This window comes from Balaenoptera ricei, chromosome 10 (assembly GCF_028023285.1).
Source record: "Balaenoptera ricei isolate mBalRic1 chromosome 10, mBalRic1.hap2, whole genome shotgun sequence".
Taxonomy (NCBI): domain Eukaryota; kingdom Metazoa; phylum Chordata; class Mammalia; order Artiodactyla; family Balaenopteridae; genus Balaenoptera; species Balaenoptera ricei.
Window position 1 is genome coordinate 99,336,978 of NC_082648.1, and position 15,280 is coordinate 99,352,257.

The 15,280-nt window shown below is 52.7% G+C and overlaps 1 protein-coding gene across 1 annotated transcript in view; it reads left to right on the plus strand.

Moving 5' to 3' along the window:
* The window catches only part of ACO2 (aconitase 2), a 52,968-nt gene that overhangs the window by 27,575 nt on the left and 10,113 nt on the right, over nucleotides 1-15,280 (plus strand). The window contains exons 3-8 of the mRNA XM_059937077.1: nucleotides 423-559; nucleotides 4,678-4,936; nucleotides 8,241-8,333; nucleotides 12,192-12,350; nucleotides 12,575-12,725; nucleotides 14,064-14,168. Of these exons, the coding sequence (XP_059793060.1) occupies nucleotides 423-559; nucleotides 4,678-4,936; nucleotides 8,241-8,333; nucleotides 12,192-12,350; nucleotides 12,575-12,725; nucleotides 14,064-14,168 (904 nt within the window). The remainder of the gene's footprint in view (nucleotides 1-422; nucleotides 560-4,677; nucleotides 4,937-8,240; nucleotides 8,334-12,191; nucleotides 12,351-12,574; nucleotides 12,726-14,063; nucleotides 14,169-15,280) is intronic.

Sequence of the window (15,280 nt, forward strand, 5' to 3'; positions counted from 1 at the left end):
GGAACTTATAGGGCAGGCAGGATAGCAGCTACCATTTGGGTGGTGCTTTAGAGCTTAATGAGAACGTCCACATATTTTCTCCTTCAACCTTCCCAGTAACTATATGATTGCTACAGCTGGTTGTATCCCCATTGCCCAACTTTTCTGGCCCTCAGATGATGGAGGATTTTCTTAAGTGGACAGAATTTGACTTTGATCCAGAAATTCTGACTATAAATCCCTTGCACTTTCTGCTACCACAGGCTGTGTTCCTTGTGGCTACTGTCTCATCCCTGTGCCTCAGGTGAGGAAAGTGAGGCTGCAGTCACTGAATAGCTCTTGACACTTGAATTCTTTGCTTTTTTCACCATTCTGCGCTGTCTCTCAGGGGTGGACCGCCCTAAATACTCCACTGACAGTCGCTGCTGTCCTTCTTCTTGCAGAAAGCCCTGGGTGTGCGGCAGTACCATGTGGCCTCGGTCCTGTGCCAGCGGGCCGAGGTGGCCATGAGCCACTTTGAGCCCAGTGAGTACATCCGCTATGACCTGCTCGAGAAGAACATTAACGTCGTCCGCAAACGGTAAGGCTGCAGGGTGAGCTGCGGAGACTGCGAGAGGGTGTCGGTGCTTCTGGTGCCGCCTGCCCCTTTCGGGCAGCGCAGGAGGTGCTTGGTGAAGGATGGCTGGTCGTGGTGGTGGCAGGATCGAGGCGTTTAGGGTACAGCGGTCCCTGCTGAGGAAGGGTGTTCCAGATCAGTGGTGGACCTTCTGTCCTCTCTGCCAAGGAAAAGTCTGTTAGCAAGAAGCCTGGAGATGTGGGCCCTAGGGAGGGTCTCAGGCACTCTTCGGTGCTGTGGCCAGAACCTTCCACCCACCCTTTCCAGGACAGACCACTAGCCCTGGGCCATTTCTCTGGGATCTGCCGGGCCCAGTGACTTCAGAAATACATATATTTCCTCTTCAGTGCATAAGCCCAGGGGAGAGCTCAGCCTTGAGACTCAGAAGGAAGCTCAGGTGGGATCTTGAGCATATCTTTTTTCTGGACCTCTCTTTGCTCACTTGGTAAAATGGCAGCTGTCTTTGCACTGCTGTTCTGTGTGCCAGGTTCTGGGCTAGATGCTGGCACAGGAGGGATGACTAAGATACCACAAGAGGATGAGGAGTGGGGGCTGGTAGCGCCAACCAGCCCTGCTCCTGAAACTTGAATGACTGCAGACAGAGCTGCGCGCTTGCCTATCTGGTGACATGGCCCTGGGAGTACGAGAGAACCAGCATGAGTACACAGTGTCCCCATCCCCATTAACAGCTGACGAAGGGGTCAGGTGGACAAAGCCACACTGTGAGTGAGTGATGGGACCTGGTCTCCAGGCTCTCGTCCAGTGCTCTGGCCACTGTCCCACAGTTGCTCTCTGTTGCCACTTTGCTTCCTCTTTACTGGTATCCTCACTTCAGTTTTACAGGTAAGGGACTATCTTAGTCTTTATCTCCAGTAGCCCGCAACATGGCATCACCTAATTATAGGAAAGACCTCTTAATGTACATCACGGGTGTTCGTCTGATTCAGGTGGTGTAGGCCTTACTGCTCAAAACGTGGCGCATATGTCAGCAGCATCGGCATCAACAAGCAGCACTGGGAGCTCGTTAGCAACACAGAACCTCAGGCCTCACCCCAGACCCGCTGAGTCAGAATCTGCAGTTTTAACAGGAGCCCCAGGTGACTGGAGTGCACATCCAAATGTGAGAAGCGCTGGCCGGTTTCCCAGCCGGTTCTAATGTGTAGTCAGGGTTGAAACCACTGTCCTCATCCCTGTGTGACCTTATACAAATACTTTTTCCCCAGAAAACACTATTTATTCTTAGAGCTCTCAGATCACAGCTCAGTGGAAAAATAATAGATTTTGCTTTAGTCTGCAAAACACTTCCCCCCCTCCTCTTTGTCATGCTTAGAAGGAGAGTTAACATAGAAGCTTGCTTTGAGATAACTTCACAAAAAAGTGTTCACCATTTTGTCTTTGCTTTAAAAAAATTAATCAAAAAACTGCCCTTTGGTTTTAATTTTTATCAGCAAAATTAACCTTCCCCCTAAAATTTTTCCTTTGCCTTCTTATTCCAACTCTGCACTAACCAGAAAAGTCCAATCGATAACTTTTAGCATTTTCCAGATTAGTACAGGCAAGAGATGTTCCATTTTCATTGTTGCCATAGAAGAGTGGTTCTCACTGGAGGTGGGGTGAGGGGTCGATTTTGTCCCCTAGGGGAATTTAGCAATGTCTAGAGACATTGTAGGTTGTCATAACGTGGGGTGGGGTGGGGTTTACTGTTACCTAGTGGGTAGAGGCCAAGAAAACTGTCACACATCCTACAGTGCAGAAGACAGCCTCCACGCTAAAGAATCATCTGGCCCAAACTGTCAGTCATGCCATAGTTGAGAAACCCTTCCATAGAGAAAGAAGGCAGAAGTGAGGCTGTTCTAAAAAGATGCTAGTGGATTAAAGTAGATGTAAGAGTGTTTTAGAGGACCAGGGGATTTGCAGGGGGACGATTCCTCCACCCTGTGACAGAGGGGCCTGATTCTGTTCCTGGGAACTGGGTCTCTGTCATCCAGTGAAGTGGGGGGACAGACAGACATAGAGGACCCATTTTGCCATCCTCAGTTAATCAATCCTCAAGGAAATGTGATGATGAACTTGTCCTTAGGCTTTTGTCATTGTTAGGCTTTTTTATACAACTTCAGGCATTTGCTGTCAAGGTCTTTGGTTTTAAAGCTCATGTGCTATTTTTCACCTCCCCTGGACGCAGAAGGAGGGGCTGTGCAGTGAGTCACTGCCTGTACACCAGCCTTGGAGATGCTGCCACAAAAAGGGGGCAGGCTGTACTTCAGGCCAGTGCTATTTTTATTCAGGGTTCTCATGACGGCAGAACTGAGAGATTTTTAGAACTGCCAGTTGCTCTGCTGTTGCCCACAGAGCCAGCACCCTGGGAAACTCTTGCTCTCAAGGGGTTAGGTAAACTTGGGAGTGAGGGGCCAGAACCCAGACTAGCAGAAGGACATTTCTCTGCTTTCCCAGCGGAGTCGTATTGGTAATAGCAGTAGCAATAACGATAGGAATTGAACACTTAACTACAGGCCGGGCCCTGTTCTGAGTTTCCAGATGTTATTGAGAGACAGTATAAAGCCACAGTGGCTCCTTGCATTCTAGCTCTTCCACTCACTGACTAGCTCGTGACCAGGGAGGGTCAAGTTACTTCACCTCACTGTGCTTCAGTTTGCTCATCTGTGTTGTGAGGATAAAGTGAGTTATATACATCAGAGTGCTCTGGGCTAAAAGTAAGTGCTAAGATAAAACTATAATGACAGAAAGCAGATCAGTGGTTGCTTGGGGATGGGGGCAGGAGGGAGGGATTATAAAAGGGGGCAAGGAGACTTTTGGGTGATGGATGTGTTCATTATCTTGACTGTGCTGATGATTTCACAGGTGTATTCATATGTCAAAACTTACCAGTTGTATACTTTCAATATGTGCAGTTAATTACACACCAATTATATCTCAATAAAGCTGTTTAAAAACAAGTATGTGCTATGTAAGTGCTATCTGTTCTCTCTTTCCAATACGAGCCCTGGACTTTAGAGATGGACTGGGAGCTCCCTGGGAGGGCCAGTGGCTTATCTGGTTACATGGTGGGTTTAGTACTAGGGTCAGGTCTAAACCCAGAGCCTCTGACTGCTCGTCCCATATATTTTTTTGTGTGGCTCGTTGGGTGTGAGTGGAACTGTGCCCCTCCCGAGGAGGCTTCAGGTTTGGCCTAAGCTTTGAGAACAGCGGAAGGCAGAGTGTGAGGTCCAGGCACGTGGGGTGGCAGCTGTGCTGCAGCGGCGGGCGGCAGCAGGGAGCCTCAAGGTGCGGGGGGAGAGTTGGCCCGCGCCCAGCTCGGTCTGCGCGGGGCAGGCTGTGCCGAGGAGGCAGCTGTGTCCTGGGGGGGGCGCACCCCCCCGGGGGCTCTGACGAGGAAACAGGGTCTAGGAAGAGGGGCTCGTGAGAGGCCAGAGGCAGCTTCTGTTCTTGAGAGCTGACAGCCACACCTGTCTTCGCGGGGTGAGAGCGAGTGGAACCAGCAGGAAAGGCTTTAGCGTAATAGGGTGACAAGGCCTCCAGCACCTGAGGCGGAGGGTTGTGGGCGGAGCGTGAGGCAGGTTGGGTGAGGGGTGCTGGTGCGGAGTCTCTGTGTCTCAGTGGGGCTGAGTGCACGGGGGAGATGGCTGTGGACAGAGAGAAGTAGAGCATCCAAGGTGAGACTCTGGCTGCGAACTTGAGCTTCGAACATCACTCTGCTGGGTCTCTTGGTCGTTTTACTAAATGACAAGGATACAGTAAGGATTAAAAGATGAGACATACATGGAATAGGTGCCCGTCAGATAATAGCAATTAATATGCTGGAAAAGCAAATATACTTCAGGGAAAAATAAAAAACCCTGCCGCCTCTTGTGATGTTGTCATTCATCAAGTGGTTTTGGACCTAGTGAGTGCCAGGCGCTGTGCCGTGTGCTGGAGCTACCACAGTGAGCAGCACCGATTCGTCTCCACCCTCGTGGGGTGCAGGGTCCCCTCTCCCTGCCCGCCGTGTGTGCGGAGAGGGAATGGCTGTGGCGGACAGGGGATCGTGCAGCTGGTCCCAGGCCATCCCTCCCTTCTCCCGCCAGGTTGAACCGGCCTCTGACCCTCTCAGAGAAGATCGTGTATGGACACCTGGATGACCCGGCCCACCAGGAGATCGAGCGAGGCAAGACCTACCTGCGGCTGCGGCCTGACCGTGTGGCCATGCAGGATGCCACGGCCCAGATGGCCATGTTGCAATTCATCAGCAGTGGACTGCCCAGGGTGGCTGTGCCGTCCACCATCCACTGTGACCATCTGATCGAGGCCCAGCTCGGGGGTGAGAAAGACCTGCGTCGGGCCAAGGTGAGCTGAAGGTGGCGTGGGAGGGGCGTGGAGGGGGCCAGTGGGTGTGACATGGGATGAGAGACAAAACCCTTGAACTAGGGCATTACCCCCAAATTCTAATGGACTCTTTGGTTTAGTCTTTTTTTTTTTTAATTTATTTTTGCCCTCTTCTACTTTGAAAAATACCATTTGCCCTTTGTGAAGCTGTTAGAAAATACTGAGAAAACCTAAAGAAAACAAAAATCATCCTTAATCTTACCATACTAAAGGTATTCTTTTCAGGTCCTTTTTCTGTAATAAAATAGAAGACTTTATAAGAAAAATGATTCAGATGTGGGGTTCTGATACCTATCGCCACTTGCTCTGGAGAAGGGACTTTAAAGTTCCCTTGCTGCCACCATCACATGTGATCACGCATGCTCTCGCCTGGCCCCTGGGGACCTTGTCAGGGAGGTAGGCGAGTAGTGTCGCTGTTGGTAAATTTGAGGCGGCCAAGGCACGTGCATCAAGTCCCACAACTGCATGGGGGCGAGGTTAGGACCAGACCCTTATCCAGTCTCCCACTCAGGGCCCTCTCTTACTGATCGACCCCCTTTGTGGGCTTTCTTCTGTGAGTTTCACTTAACAAGGTAGAAGGGGCTGGATGCCACACTGAAGAGTTTTCCCCTTGGATTCCTCTCACTCTTATGAAACCAAATTTGTGCTCCTTCCTCCAGGCTCTGCTGTGGTGCCTTTGTGTGTGTCTACTCTTGGCAATAGCAGGTCTCTCCCAGCTCTGGGCCTCCACCCTCTCCACCCCCCTCCCTGCCCCTCGCAATGGAAGTGGGCACTGCTCTTGGGGGGCCATTGGCAGGAGCTGAATGCTGGCAGGGCTGCAGCCCGGCTGGGCACGGAGCAGAGCACGCAATTGAAAGTGCTTCGGCTCCCAGGGTCAGCACGGCTCAGAGAGCCTCTCAGACCCATGGGAAACGCTCAGGGCAGCTTTCCCATTCAAGCCCCTTCTTCCTACCTTGGCCTGCTCGTTTGTGTCCTGGTGGCACAGCGGCTCCACTCAGCTGAAAGAGCCCAGCCTTCTGGCTGGTGGGTTCCATGTTAGCAGCAGCGGTGGTGGTAACTGGTAACATTACAGGGGATCCTTCAGTGCTGGGAACTGGGTCCTCTTCAGCCCTAGGGGCGAATGACTGCCCACAGCAGGGCCACCACCATCAGGGTCTGGCCCTCCCCTTACTTTATAGTTTTAAAATCTGCCTTCTGGGGATGAGATTCACAGAATCATAGGATTTCAGGACCCATTCCCTCATTTATTTAACAAATGTTCATTGAACATTAATTATGTGCCAGGCACTGTGCTAGGTGCTGGGACTCAGTGTGAACATGACAGACAGGGGCTCTGCCTTCTGCCCTCATGGATCTTAGAGTCCAGTAGGGAGACAGAAGCTAAACAATCACACAAATTGGTAACTGCCAATTTGGGAGAGTGTGGAACTCTGGAAGTATAAGAAAGATGTCTGATTTAGACTTTGGCGGGGAAAGGACAGCCTCTTTTGAGGATGTAACATGTAAGCTGAGATGTGAACAGATAAGCAAGAACGTTCTAGACAGAACAGACGACCTAAAGACCTTGAGGAGGAAGAAACCTGGTACTTTTGTGGAGTTGGAAGGGGGCCTGTGGACCTGGAGCTCTGAGGTGGGTGGGGGCAGGTGCAGGCAGGGCCTTGAGGACTGTGGGCGCCCTCCTAGGAGTCGCTGAGGGGTTTACGCAGGAGAGGGATATGGTCAGATTTACATGTATTTGTAAAGGGTCCCTCTGGTTGGAGTTCAGAGAGGCAGAGTGACCTGTCCAGGGTCACACAGACCACCGGAGAAGTATCTAGGTTGAGTTCTGGTCGAGACTCTGCCACACCACTCTGGCCGCCCCGCTGCCTCTTCTCCCACACGCAGACACACGAGCAAATGCAGCCACACAACCAGCTGCCTCCTGCCCTCGGTACCGATTTTACAAGTGACTGATTTATAAACGAAAAACCCAATATATTAATTATTAATCAGAAAGAGACTGCTGTGGGGACCTAAGTTCTTTGTCTGCCATTCTTTCACTTGGGGGAACTACACGGGCCCTCAGAAGGATGCATGGTTGGTCTGGAGTTTAAATGAAGGGGGCTGCGCGGTATTGAGAGTGTTTCATGGAGGGTCCAGCGGAGCCCACAGTGAGTCCCTCCTCTGCCTTGGAGCGCGGCTCTCCCACACCCAGAGGCTAGCAGGTCTCTATTCCTACTTCCTCCTTTGCAGCTCTGTGCTGTCCGCTATGGTCCCATCCCTTTAGTCCCTGGGGTCTCACCTATCCAGGGACATGCCATGTCTTCCAGATAAACTCTGGCCTCACATCCATGTGGTGGGAAGCCTTCCCTTCCCCCCGAAGAAGTTGTCTCTGAATTACAGGTATAGTGGGTACCATCCTGTTTTTTGTTTTGTTTGTTCAGAACATGGTCCATTTGACGGTCTTTCATTTGGGGCTCATCAAACATATTACCAAGTGTTGAGCGCCTACCACATGCCAGACAGTGGCCTAGGTGTTCTGAGATGTAGTCTCTGTAAGGGAGGTAGCCTTGTTTCTATTACAACGTAGCGCTCAGCTCTGTGGTTGGACAGGCCTGGGTTCAAACACTGGCTCCTCTGTTTAACCCTGGGATCTACAGCAAGTTATTTCACCTCTGAGTTTCTGTTTTTGCATCTGTAAAATGGGCTTGGTGACAATACTTCCCCTGGGTTGTGAGGATGTTTAGCGTGGTGCCATTTCCGTAGTGGGCATTCAGTAAATGTCAGCCAGGATTACAGATGAGGCATCCGAGGCTCCAGTGGAGAAACGACACCCAACATGAGGTGTGGTGGGACCGGGCTGTCCACTCTGTCCCACTGCTTCCCTTTGACAGTTCCCCTCCCCCACCATGTCGCAGTTAGTCCTGTAGTCCCATGCTTCCCCCTCACTGCTGGCCTTGGCTGAGGACTTGAGTGCCAGAGGGACCCTTCTACAAACAAGGAAACTGAGACCCAGGGCAGGGAAGGGATTTGTTTTGGACCCACTCCCTGGCCAGGTGTCACAGAACTGGGCTTTGTCTCTGTTCCCTGGTCTCTCTCCTGGGCCTGCCAGCTGAGACTACGGGCCAGTATCCAAGCCCTTTTGGAATTATTTGTAGACGGCCTCCAGGAGAGGGCCTGTCTTCACAGTGCCAGCTTTTCAGAGTCAGAGGGGAGGGGAGGGGGAGGGGGGAAGGCATGAGCAAACTGTGTTACTAATGCCCTGGTTATTGATTTGTCTCAATAGGACATAAACCAGGAAGTGTATAATTTCCTGGCAACTGCAGGTGCCAAGTACGGCGTGGGCTTCTGGAGGCCTGGCTCTGGAATCATTCACCAGGTAAAGCAGGGCCTGGCCTGCGTTTGTGGGTGGGCAGGGGAGCGGGCTGCCCTTAGGGAACCAGGGAGCTGGTTCCCACAGGCCTGTGGGAGCCCGGGGCTCAGGCGGGCAATTGGATGACATTTTCATCAGCCCTTAGACTCCTCTGCTTTCATTTTAAATTTAATTTTCTTTTTTCAAAATTAATTAATTAATTATTTTTTGGCCGAGTTGGGTCTTCATTGATGCGCACAGGCTTTCTCTAGTTGTGGTGAGCGGGGCTACTCTTCATTGCAGTGCGTGGGCTTCTCATTGCGGTGGCTTCTCTTGTTGCGGAGCACAGGCTCTAGGCATGCGGGCTTCAATAGTTGTGGCATGCGGGCTCAGTAGTTGTGGCTCGCAGGCTCTAGAGCGCAGGCTCAGTAGTTGTGGCACACGGGCTTAGTTGGTCCGCAGCATGTGGAATCTTCCCAGACCAGGGCTCGAACCCATGTCCCCTGCATTGGCAGGCGGATTCTTAACCACTGCGCCAACAGGGAAGTCCCTAAAATTAATTTTCACTGTGTCAAGTTATACATTCTCACTCTCCGTGTGAGAAATTAAAATAGTCCCTTCTGACCAGCCTTTTAAGGTTGACATGTTTTGTGCTACACCTTCTTCTAAGCATTACGGTATTGTATTATTTTTTGTTTTGCTTTTTTCCCACAAGCGTTATACCTTGTTGCGTGGATAGCTAACACTTGATGAGCACATTCCGTGTGCCGGCACTCTGCAGATAGTAACTTACTCGGTGCTCGCCATGACCCTATGAGATTGGTGGTTTTATTGTCCACACCTTACAGATGAGGAAACTGAGGCACAGAGAAGTTAATCTCCTTGCCAGGGGCACCCAGCTGGCCGATTGTGGAGCCAGGCTTTGCATCCAGGCAGCCTGGCCCTGGAGCCAGTGCTCCACACGGCTGTGCTGCTTTACGGTCTCCCATCACACCGGGAGCTCTTCCCCTCCCAGCGCACAGGGTGCTCCTCGGAGTCTTTTGGCCCGTTGCTGGTGTCCTGGAGGATGGAGGGACCAAAGGTCACATGGCCACATCAGTCAGGAGTTCTCCTGGGGTCTCCCCAAGGATGGATTTTCTCTTGATAGGCAGTTCTGTCTATCAAGTGTGTGTGTGTGTGTGTGTGTGTGTGTGTGTGTGTGTGTGTGTGTGTTTCTGGGGAGATAGGTGATTAGCTTTCATCAAAGGTGTCTTTTCAGGGCTTCTGACTGGTTTGTGGGGTGTGTGCTGGTTTGTGTCCATTTGCCATCCATCCTGTATGTGAAACCTGCCTCTTTGTACCTTCTCAAGGTGACCTTTCTCCCCACCTCCATCCCAGGGCTCACTGCCAGGCCTTCCTTCAAGATGAGCTGAGTCAGGCTGTAATCCGACCCTGCGTGGGTTTCCAGCACTGCCCCACTCTGAAACGAGAGCCACAGATCACTGCTCTGCCCTTTCAAACCATTGCCCTTGCCAGGAAGGGGCTCCCCGGGTACGGCATGTCACATTGGTCTGCAGGGGCCAGAAAGCCTCTCTCAGCAGCAGGGCGAGGGAGTCAGGTGGACCCAACCTTGGCCTTTTGTCGTCAAGGGGACCCCAATCCAAGTGTCCTCCATTCCACCTTAGTACAAATACCGAGGCCGTTTTGGCAGCTTCTGGGCCAAAGTTTGGGGTCGTGAGTGATGGCAGCTTACACCTGCCACTGGCCACCAGCTAAGTGTACAGCCTGATATATTTCTTTAAAAAGAAAGTTCCCAGGAATCATGTGATCTCTGTGCAGCTTTTCTTTCCTCTCCCCCTTGACAGTAGGCAGCTTTAATCTGCCATGTCCAGATTAAACCTTAATCCCTTTCCCTCTGCCTTGAGTCCCCTGGCAGACCCTTCCTCCTCCTCAGTTCTGCTTTCTGGTCACCTCTGTGAAGTCCTGGCCCTCCGGTGCCCAGCATTGGGGATCTTGTGATCCTGTGGGGGACCCTTCACATTATGGCCACAGTGTGTGCTGAGTGTGCCCTGTGGGGACAGGGTCTATGGCTTATTTATTCCTCTCTAGCTCTGGGCCTGGCGCCAGGTCAGTATAGAATAGGTCCTCAGTGTACGTGTGTCATGCAGATAGATGGCTGAATTTCTAGTTTTATGTTCTAGATGTTAGTCCAGCCTAAAAATACACTTCTCCACCACATCCCCATCTGCCTAACCAAATGCAGCCGACCACTGAGGTCACTGTCACAACCAGCTTCTTTGTGATGCGTTCTGCAGTCCTCGGGTCTGCACTGACCACTCCCTTCTGGACGTGGACCACACTGACAGTCTACATGGTGTGACCACACTGAATTCTGTGTGTCTGCTCTTCATGGATCAGACTTTTACAACCTTGAGGAGCTTTAGAGATTAACTAGTTTTAAATATTTGTATGTGGCTGAGGAAAGGAGGGCTGGAGAAATGAAGCAGTTAAACGGCGTTCTCTCCAACAGTTGTTTTTTGTTAGGGATTTCTTTTGTGTTGGCCTCTTCTCCCAGCCAGCTGCCTCATTTCTGGAGAAGGAACCAAGTCTTCTAACTTTCTGTGTTCCCAAGAGGCGAGACCCCTCGACCCTTGCTGAGTGTGCTGAGCAGATGCCTAGCCTGAGGCGGAGGCCCTGGGGTTTCTGTAATATTCTGGGGAGACTACCCACCATTCCGTCAGTCCTGACAGTTCATAGAGCTTTTCGCATCTCTGATCTCATTTATCCTCCCCAATATCCCTGTGTGTGTGTTGGGCCATAACTGCTTCTGACAGTGAGCAACAGAACCTCAGGTGAAGGATCTTGCTGCAAAATAATACATAAAAATAATGCCTCTCTCCGGCATTATTACAGCTTGACGGACATGTTCCTATCGAGTGCTCACAGTGATCCCGTGAGGGGGGCACTGTTATCAGCTACTCTTTACAGATGGGAAACTGAGGCTTGGGGGGGTGAAGTGACTACTGGGAGGTGGTGGGGCCAGACCGCAGACCCAGGCGTGGCCCTTTGGCCGCAGTTTCCTCAAGCAGCCCCGCTGCAGCCTCAGCGTGTCCAGCACCTCAGCTGTCAGGATGGTGGGCGGGGCTGCACTGGGGTAGCTGCCCCCGTAGCTCCTTTAAATATCCTGGGGGGAAATGCTCACCGCCAGCTCCTAGCTCCCAGCTAGGAGGAGTGCCTCGACGAAGGCAACACTGAACTCGGAGAGGTAACGCGGCAGGTCATCCTCTTCCTTAAGCAAGTCGCTGCTGTTCTCAGAGCCACCTCCAGGCCACTGAGGCTAGGGAGGCGTTGTCTATACTTCTTTTTAGTTCAGTGGTGGAAAAACGCCTGGCCTGCACTCCCATAGGGTGCCCGGTACTTCCTCGCGGGTGCTGGAGCCAGGCCATGAGATTGTCCGCCCCGTTGAGAAGCCAGATAAGCACGCTCCACGTGTCCACCACGTGAGGCAGGGGTGTTGTAGGGGAGCGCCTTTCAGGGCTCAGCACTTGTCCTCAGGCCTGTCACACGACACACTCTTGTACCCAGTTCATCTGGTTCTCGCTGCAATCCTGGGGTCAAGGTGGTGTGGCCGTTCTTAACAAATGAGGAAACTGAGGTGCAGAGAGGCACTGACAAGCCCAAGTCATACAGTCAGGAACTGTCAGAGCAGTTTGTGAGCCCAGGCCGCTGGTCTCCCAGGTCTCTGGCTCGTCCAGGCCACACTGGAGAGGCCCCATCCTGGAGGGGTGCCTGGGAATGGCCCAGTGGCCCAGTGTCGGTAGGGGGCAGTTTTGCAGACCCCTTTGGAGCCCTACCTCCATTCTCGCCTGAGGGCTTTTAAGCTTAAGATCTTGGATTCTTTTTCAGATCATTCTGGAAAACTATGCATACCCTGGGGTTCTTCTGATTGGCACTGATTCCCACACCCCCAATGGTGGTGGCCTGGGGGGCATCTGCATTGGAGTTGGGGGCGCTGATGCAGTGGACGTCATGGCTGGGATCCCCTGGGAGCTGAAGTGCCCCAAGGTGAGGGGTAGGGAAGGGCTCATCTCGGGGGGACAGCAGAGGGGTGGTTGGTGGGGGTGAATGGGAGATGTGGGACCCGAAAGGGATGAGAGAATAGGTCAGGCTCAGATCTCTTTGGGAAGGAGGCAGGGATAAATAAGCTGAATTCCAGCAGGTAGATTCCTGGTTGGAACATGGCACATGATACACAGGCCTGTAACTGCTTTCTTGCCCCACCTATTCAGGTGATTGGTGTGAAGCTGACAGGCTCGCTCTCCGGTTGGACCTCACCCAAAGATGTGATCCTAAAGGTGGCGGGTATCCTTACAGTAAAAGGTGGCACGGGCGCAATTGTGGAGTACCACGGGCCTGGCGTAGACTCCGTCTCCTGCACTGGTGAGGAAGGCGGCCACGTGACATGGCTCTCAGCCTGTGCTGGGCCCAGTGGGGCCTGTAGTAGAGCCATAGAAGCAGTGAATGGCCTTCCCCTGGGGATCTGTCCAGTGAATTTGGGGACTTGGGATGGACACTTAGAGGTCGAGGGGAGACCTCATTGTCTAGTCCAGGTCCCTCATTAAACGGGAGACTGGGGCCCCTCAAGGACGGCAGGTAACTTCCCTGTGGCCACACAGAGTTAGGGGCTGAGCCAACTTGGCTGTGGCCCTGGGCTGCCTTGGGTGATCCAGAAGAACCTACAGAGAGGGTGGAGGTGGTGGTGGGAAGGGGAATCAGAGCCAGGGCTTCTGTCTCAAAGCAGCCGCATTCTCACATCTTCCCTTGGCTGGAGTTGGAACCTCACTCTCTTCCTTTGGATTAGAGACCGTCACCTGCTAGTCTCCAAGACCAGGTGGGAGCCAGCCCCTTCCTACTCATCACTCCTGGTGATCTGGCCCCAGTGCCTGGGCCCTTGGCAATCCAGGTAGACTTGGATGAACCTTAGAGATGGTTCAGTCCAGACTTCCCTAGGGGCCTGCCTCAGCTCCACAGCAGCCCCACAGAGCTACCGTTCAGCTGGCCCTTGTGTCCCTCCTGTGATGCGGGGCTCACTCTTCTAAGTAGCCCTTACTGCTGTTGGACAGCTCAGTGAGGAAGTTGGCAACAAGCCCAGACCCATGTCCCAGCAACCCCATGAGGCTGGAGTCCTGATAGCAGTCAGGGCATCTGTAGCCTCTCCAGTTCTGTGGGCGGTCTGTGGTCCAGGCAGTGGACGTCCTTCCAGTCTTATTGCTGGAAAACCGCGGACCCAGAAACATTTCCACCGTGTTGTAGCTGAAAGAGTGCAGGCCTGCACACCGGGCAGTCAGACTGAGACCTGCAGGCCACGCCGCATTTGCTCTGTGGCATGACCTTGGGCCTCTCTGAGCCAGTTCCCTCACCTGCAAACGGACACAGCAACAACTGGGTGGTCTGGCCAGGTCAGCGTTCATTCCATGGGGGCTGTCTAGTCTGCTGAGCGGGACAGCCAGGCCCAGAGCTGGAACTTGGCTTGTAGGAGCTGAATCCTGTGTCCCCTTCACTCTACCCAGCCGCCACCCTGAGAGCCGGGACACTGAGCTCTGGCCCCGTGGCCTCTCTTCACTGGGCCTCATTTTAACCCTGGGCCACAGGGGCAGTGAGAGCGAGGGAAGAAATGATGCCAGCTCCCCAGTGTGAAGATGTTTGTGCACCTCTAGCAGGTGTGGGGGAGCCTCGTCTAGCTGCACAGCCAGCCCCGCGGGCTCTGTTTCTCTACAGGCATGGCGACAATCTGCAACATGGGTGCAGAAATTGGGGCCACCACTTCGGTGTTTCCTTACAACCACAGGATGAAGAAGTACCTGAGCAAGACAGGCCGGGCAGGTGAGCCAGCGGGCATCCTAAGTCCTAAGCCTGGTGTCTCCGGACTGGCTTCAGAGGCTCTGAGAAGCCCCTGACAGTCTGTGAGAGGTTATGTGTGTTACTGTTCCTGAGTGGGGTGTCTGTAGCTCTCATCAGCTTCTCAGTGGGTCTGGCATCTAAGTGTGAGATATCCCTGCCTCAGGACTGGAATTTAGTTTCCCCTGAAAGGGTGTCTGAATTCCGGTTCTTCTTGGCTTGGTCCTTGGTGCCCTCTGTGGGAGGCTCTGGAAATGACATGGATCTGCTTCTATTTGTAATTCCTGCCCTAGCAGGGGGAGGAGGAAAAACGTCTGGAACAAGAACCACTTTGTAGGCCTCCCTCAGCAACTTCCCTGAGGTTCTAGCTTGGCTTCTTTGAAACCCAGAGTTGGAAATGGGTCCTGGGGGAGGAATTGTTGGAGCCTCTGAAGGGAGGTGAGCGAGGGTGATTGGTGGAGCCAGAGGCCAAGGGCCTGGGGGGGAGTTTGTCACTTTGTTCCCAAGCTCTCCGCACACAGAGTGCTACCTGAAAGGCCCTTCCCTCGCTTTTATTATCAAGTAACTTCTCCTTCTTTAAAAACTCAGTGCTTCTCATCTCCAGGAAGCCTTCCCTGCCTCTGAGCCTCAGTCACTACATCTCCCCTGTGTCCCCGTGTTCCTGCGTGCCTCTGTTGTATTATCTCGTGACTTCCGGCTCACTGATAGCTCCTTCGCTAGACGTGAGCTCCTCGAGGGCGGGAACTGTGTCCTGTGCTGTTTGTTTTGTTCCTTTGTTTGCCCACTCAGTGTCCAGGGCCCGGTGTTTGACAGGTGCCTGGTAACTGTGGTTCATACGGATGGATGGATGGATGGATGTTTGACAGGTGCCTGGTAACTGTGGTTCATACGGATGGATGGATGGATGGATGTTTGACAGGTGCCTGGTAACTGTGGTTCATACGGATGGATGGACGGATGGATGTTTGACAGGTGCCTGGTAACTGTGGTTCATACGGATGGATGGACGGATGGATGTTTGACAGGTGCCTGGTAACTGTGGTTCATACGGATGGATGGATGGATGTTTGACAGGTGCCTGGTAACTGTGGTTCATA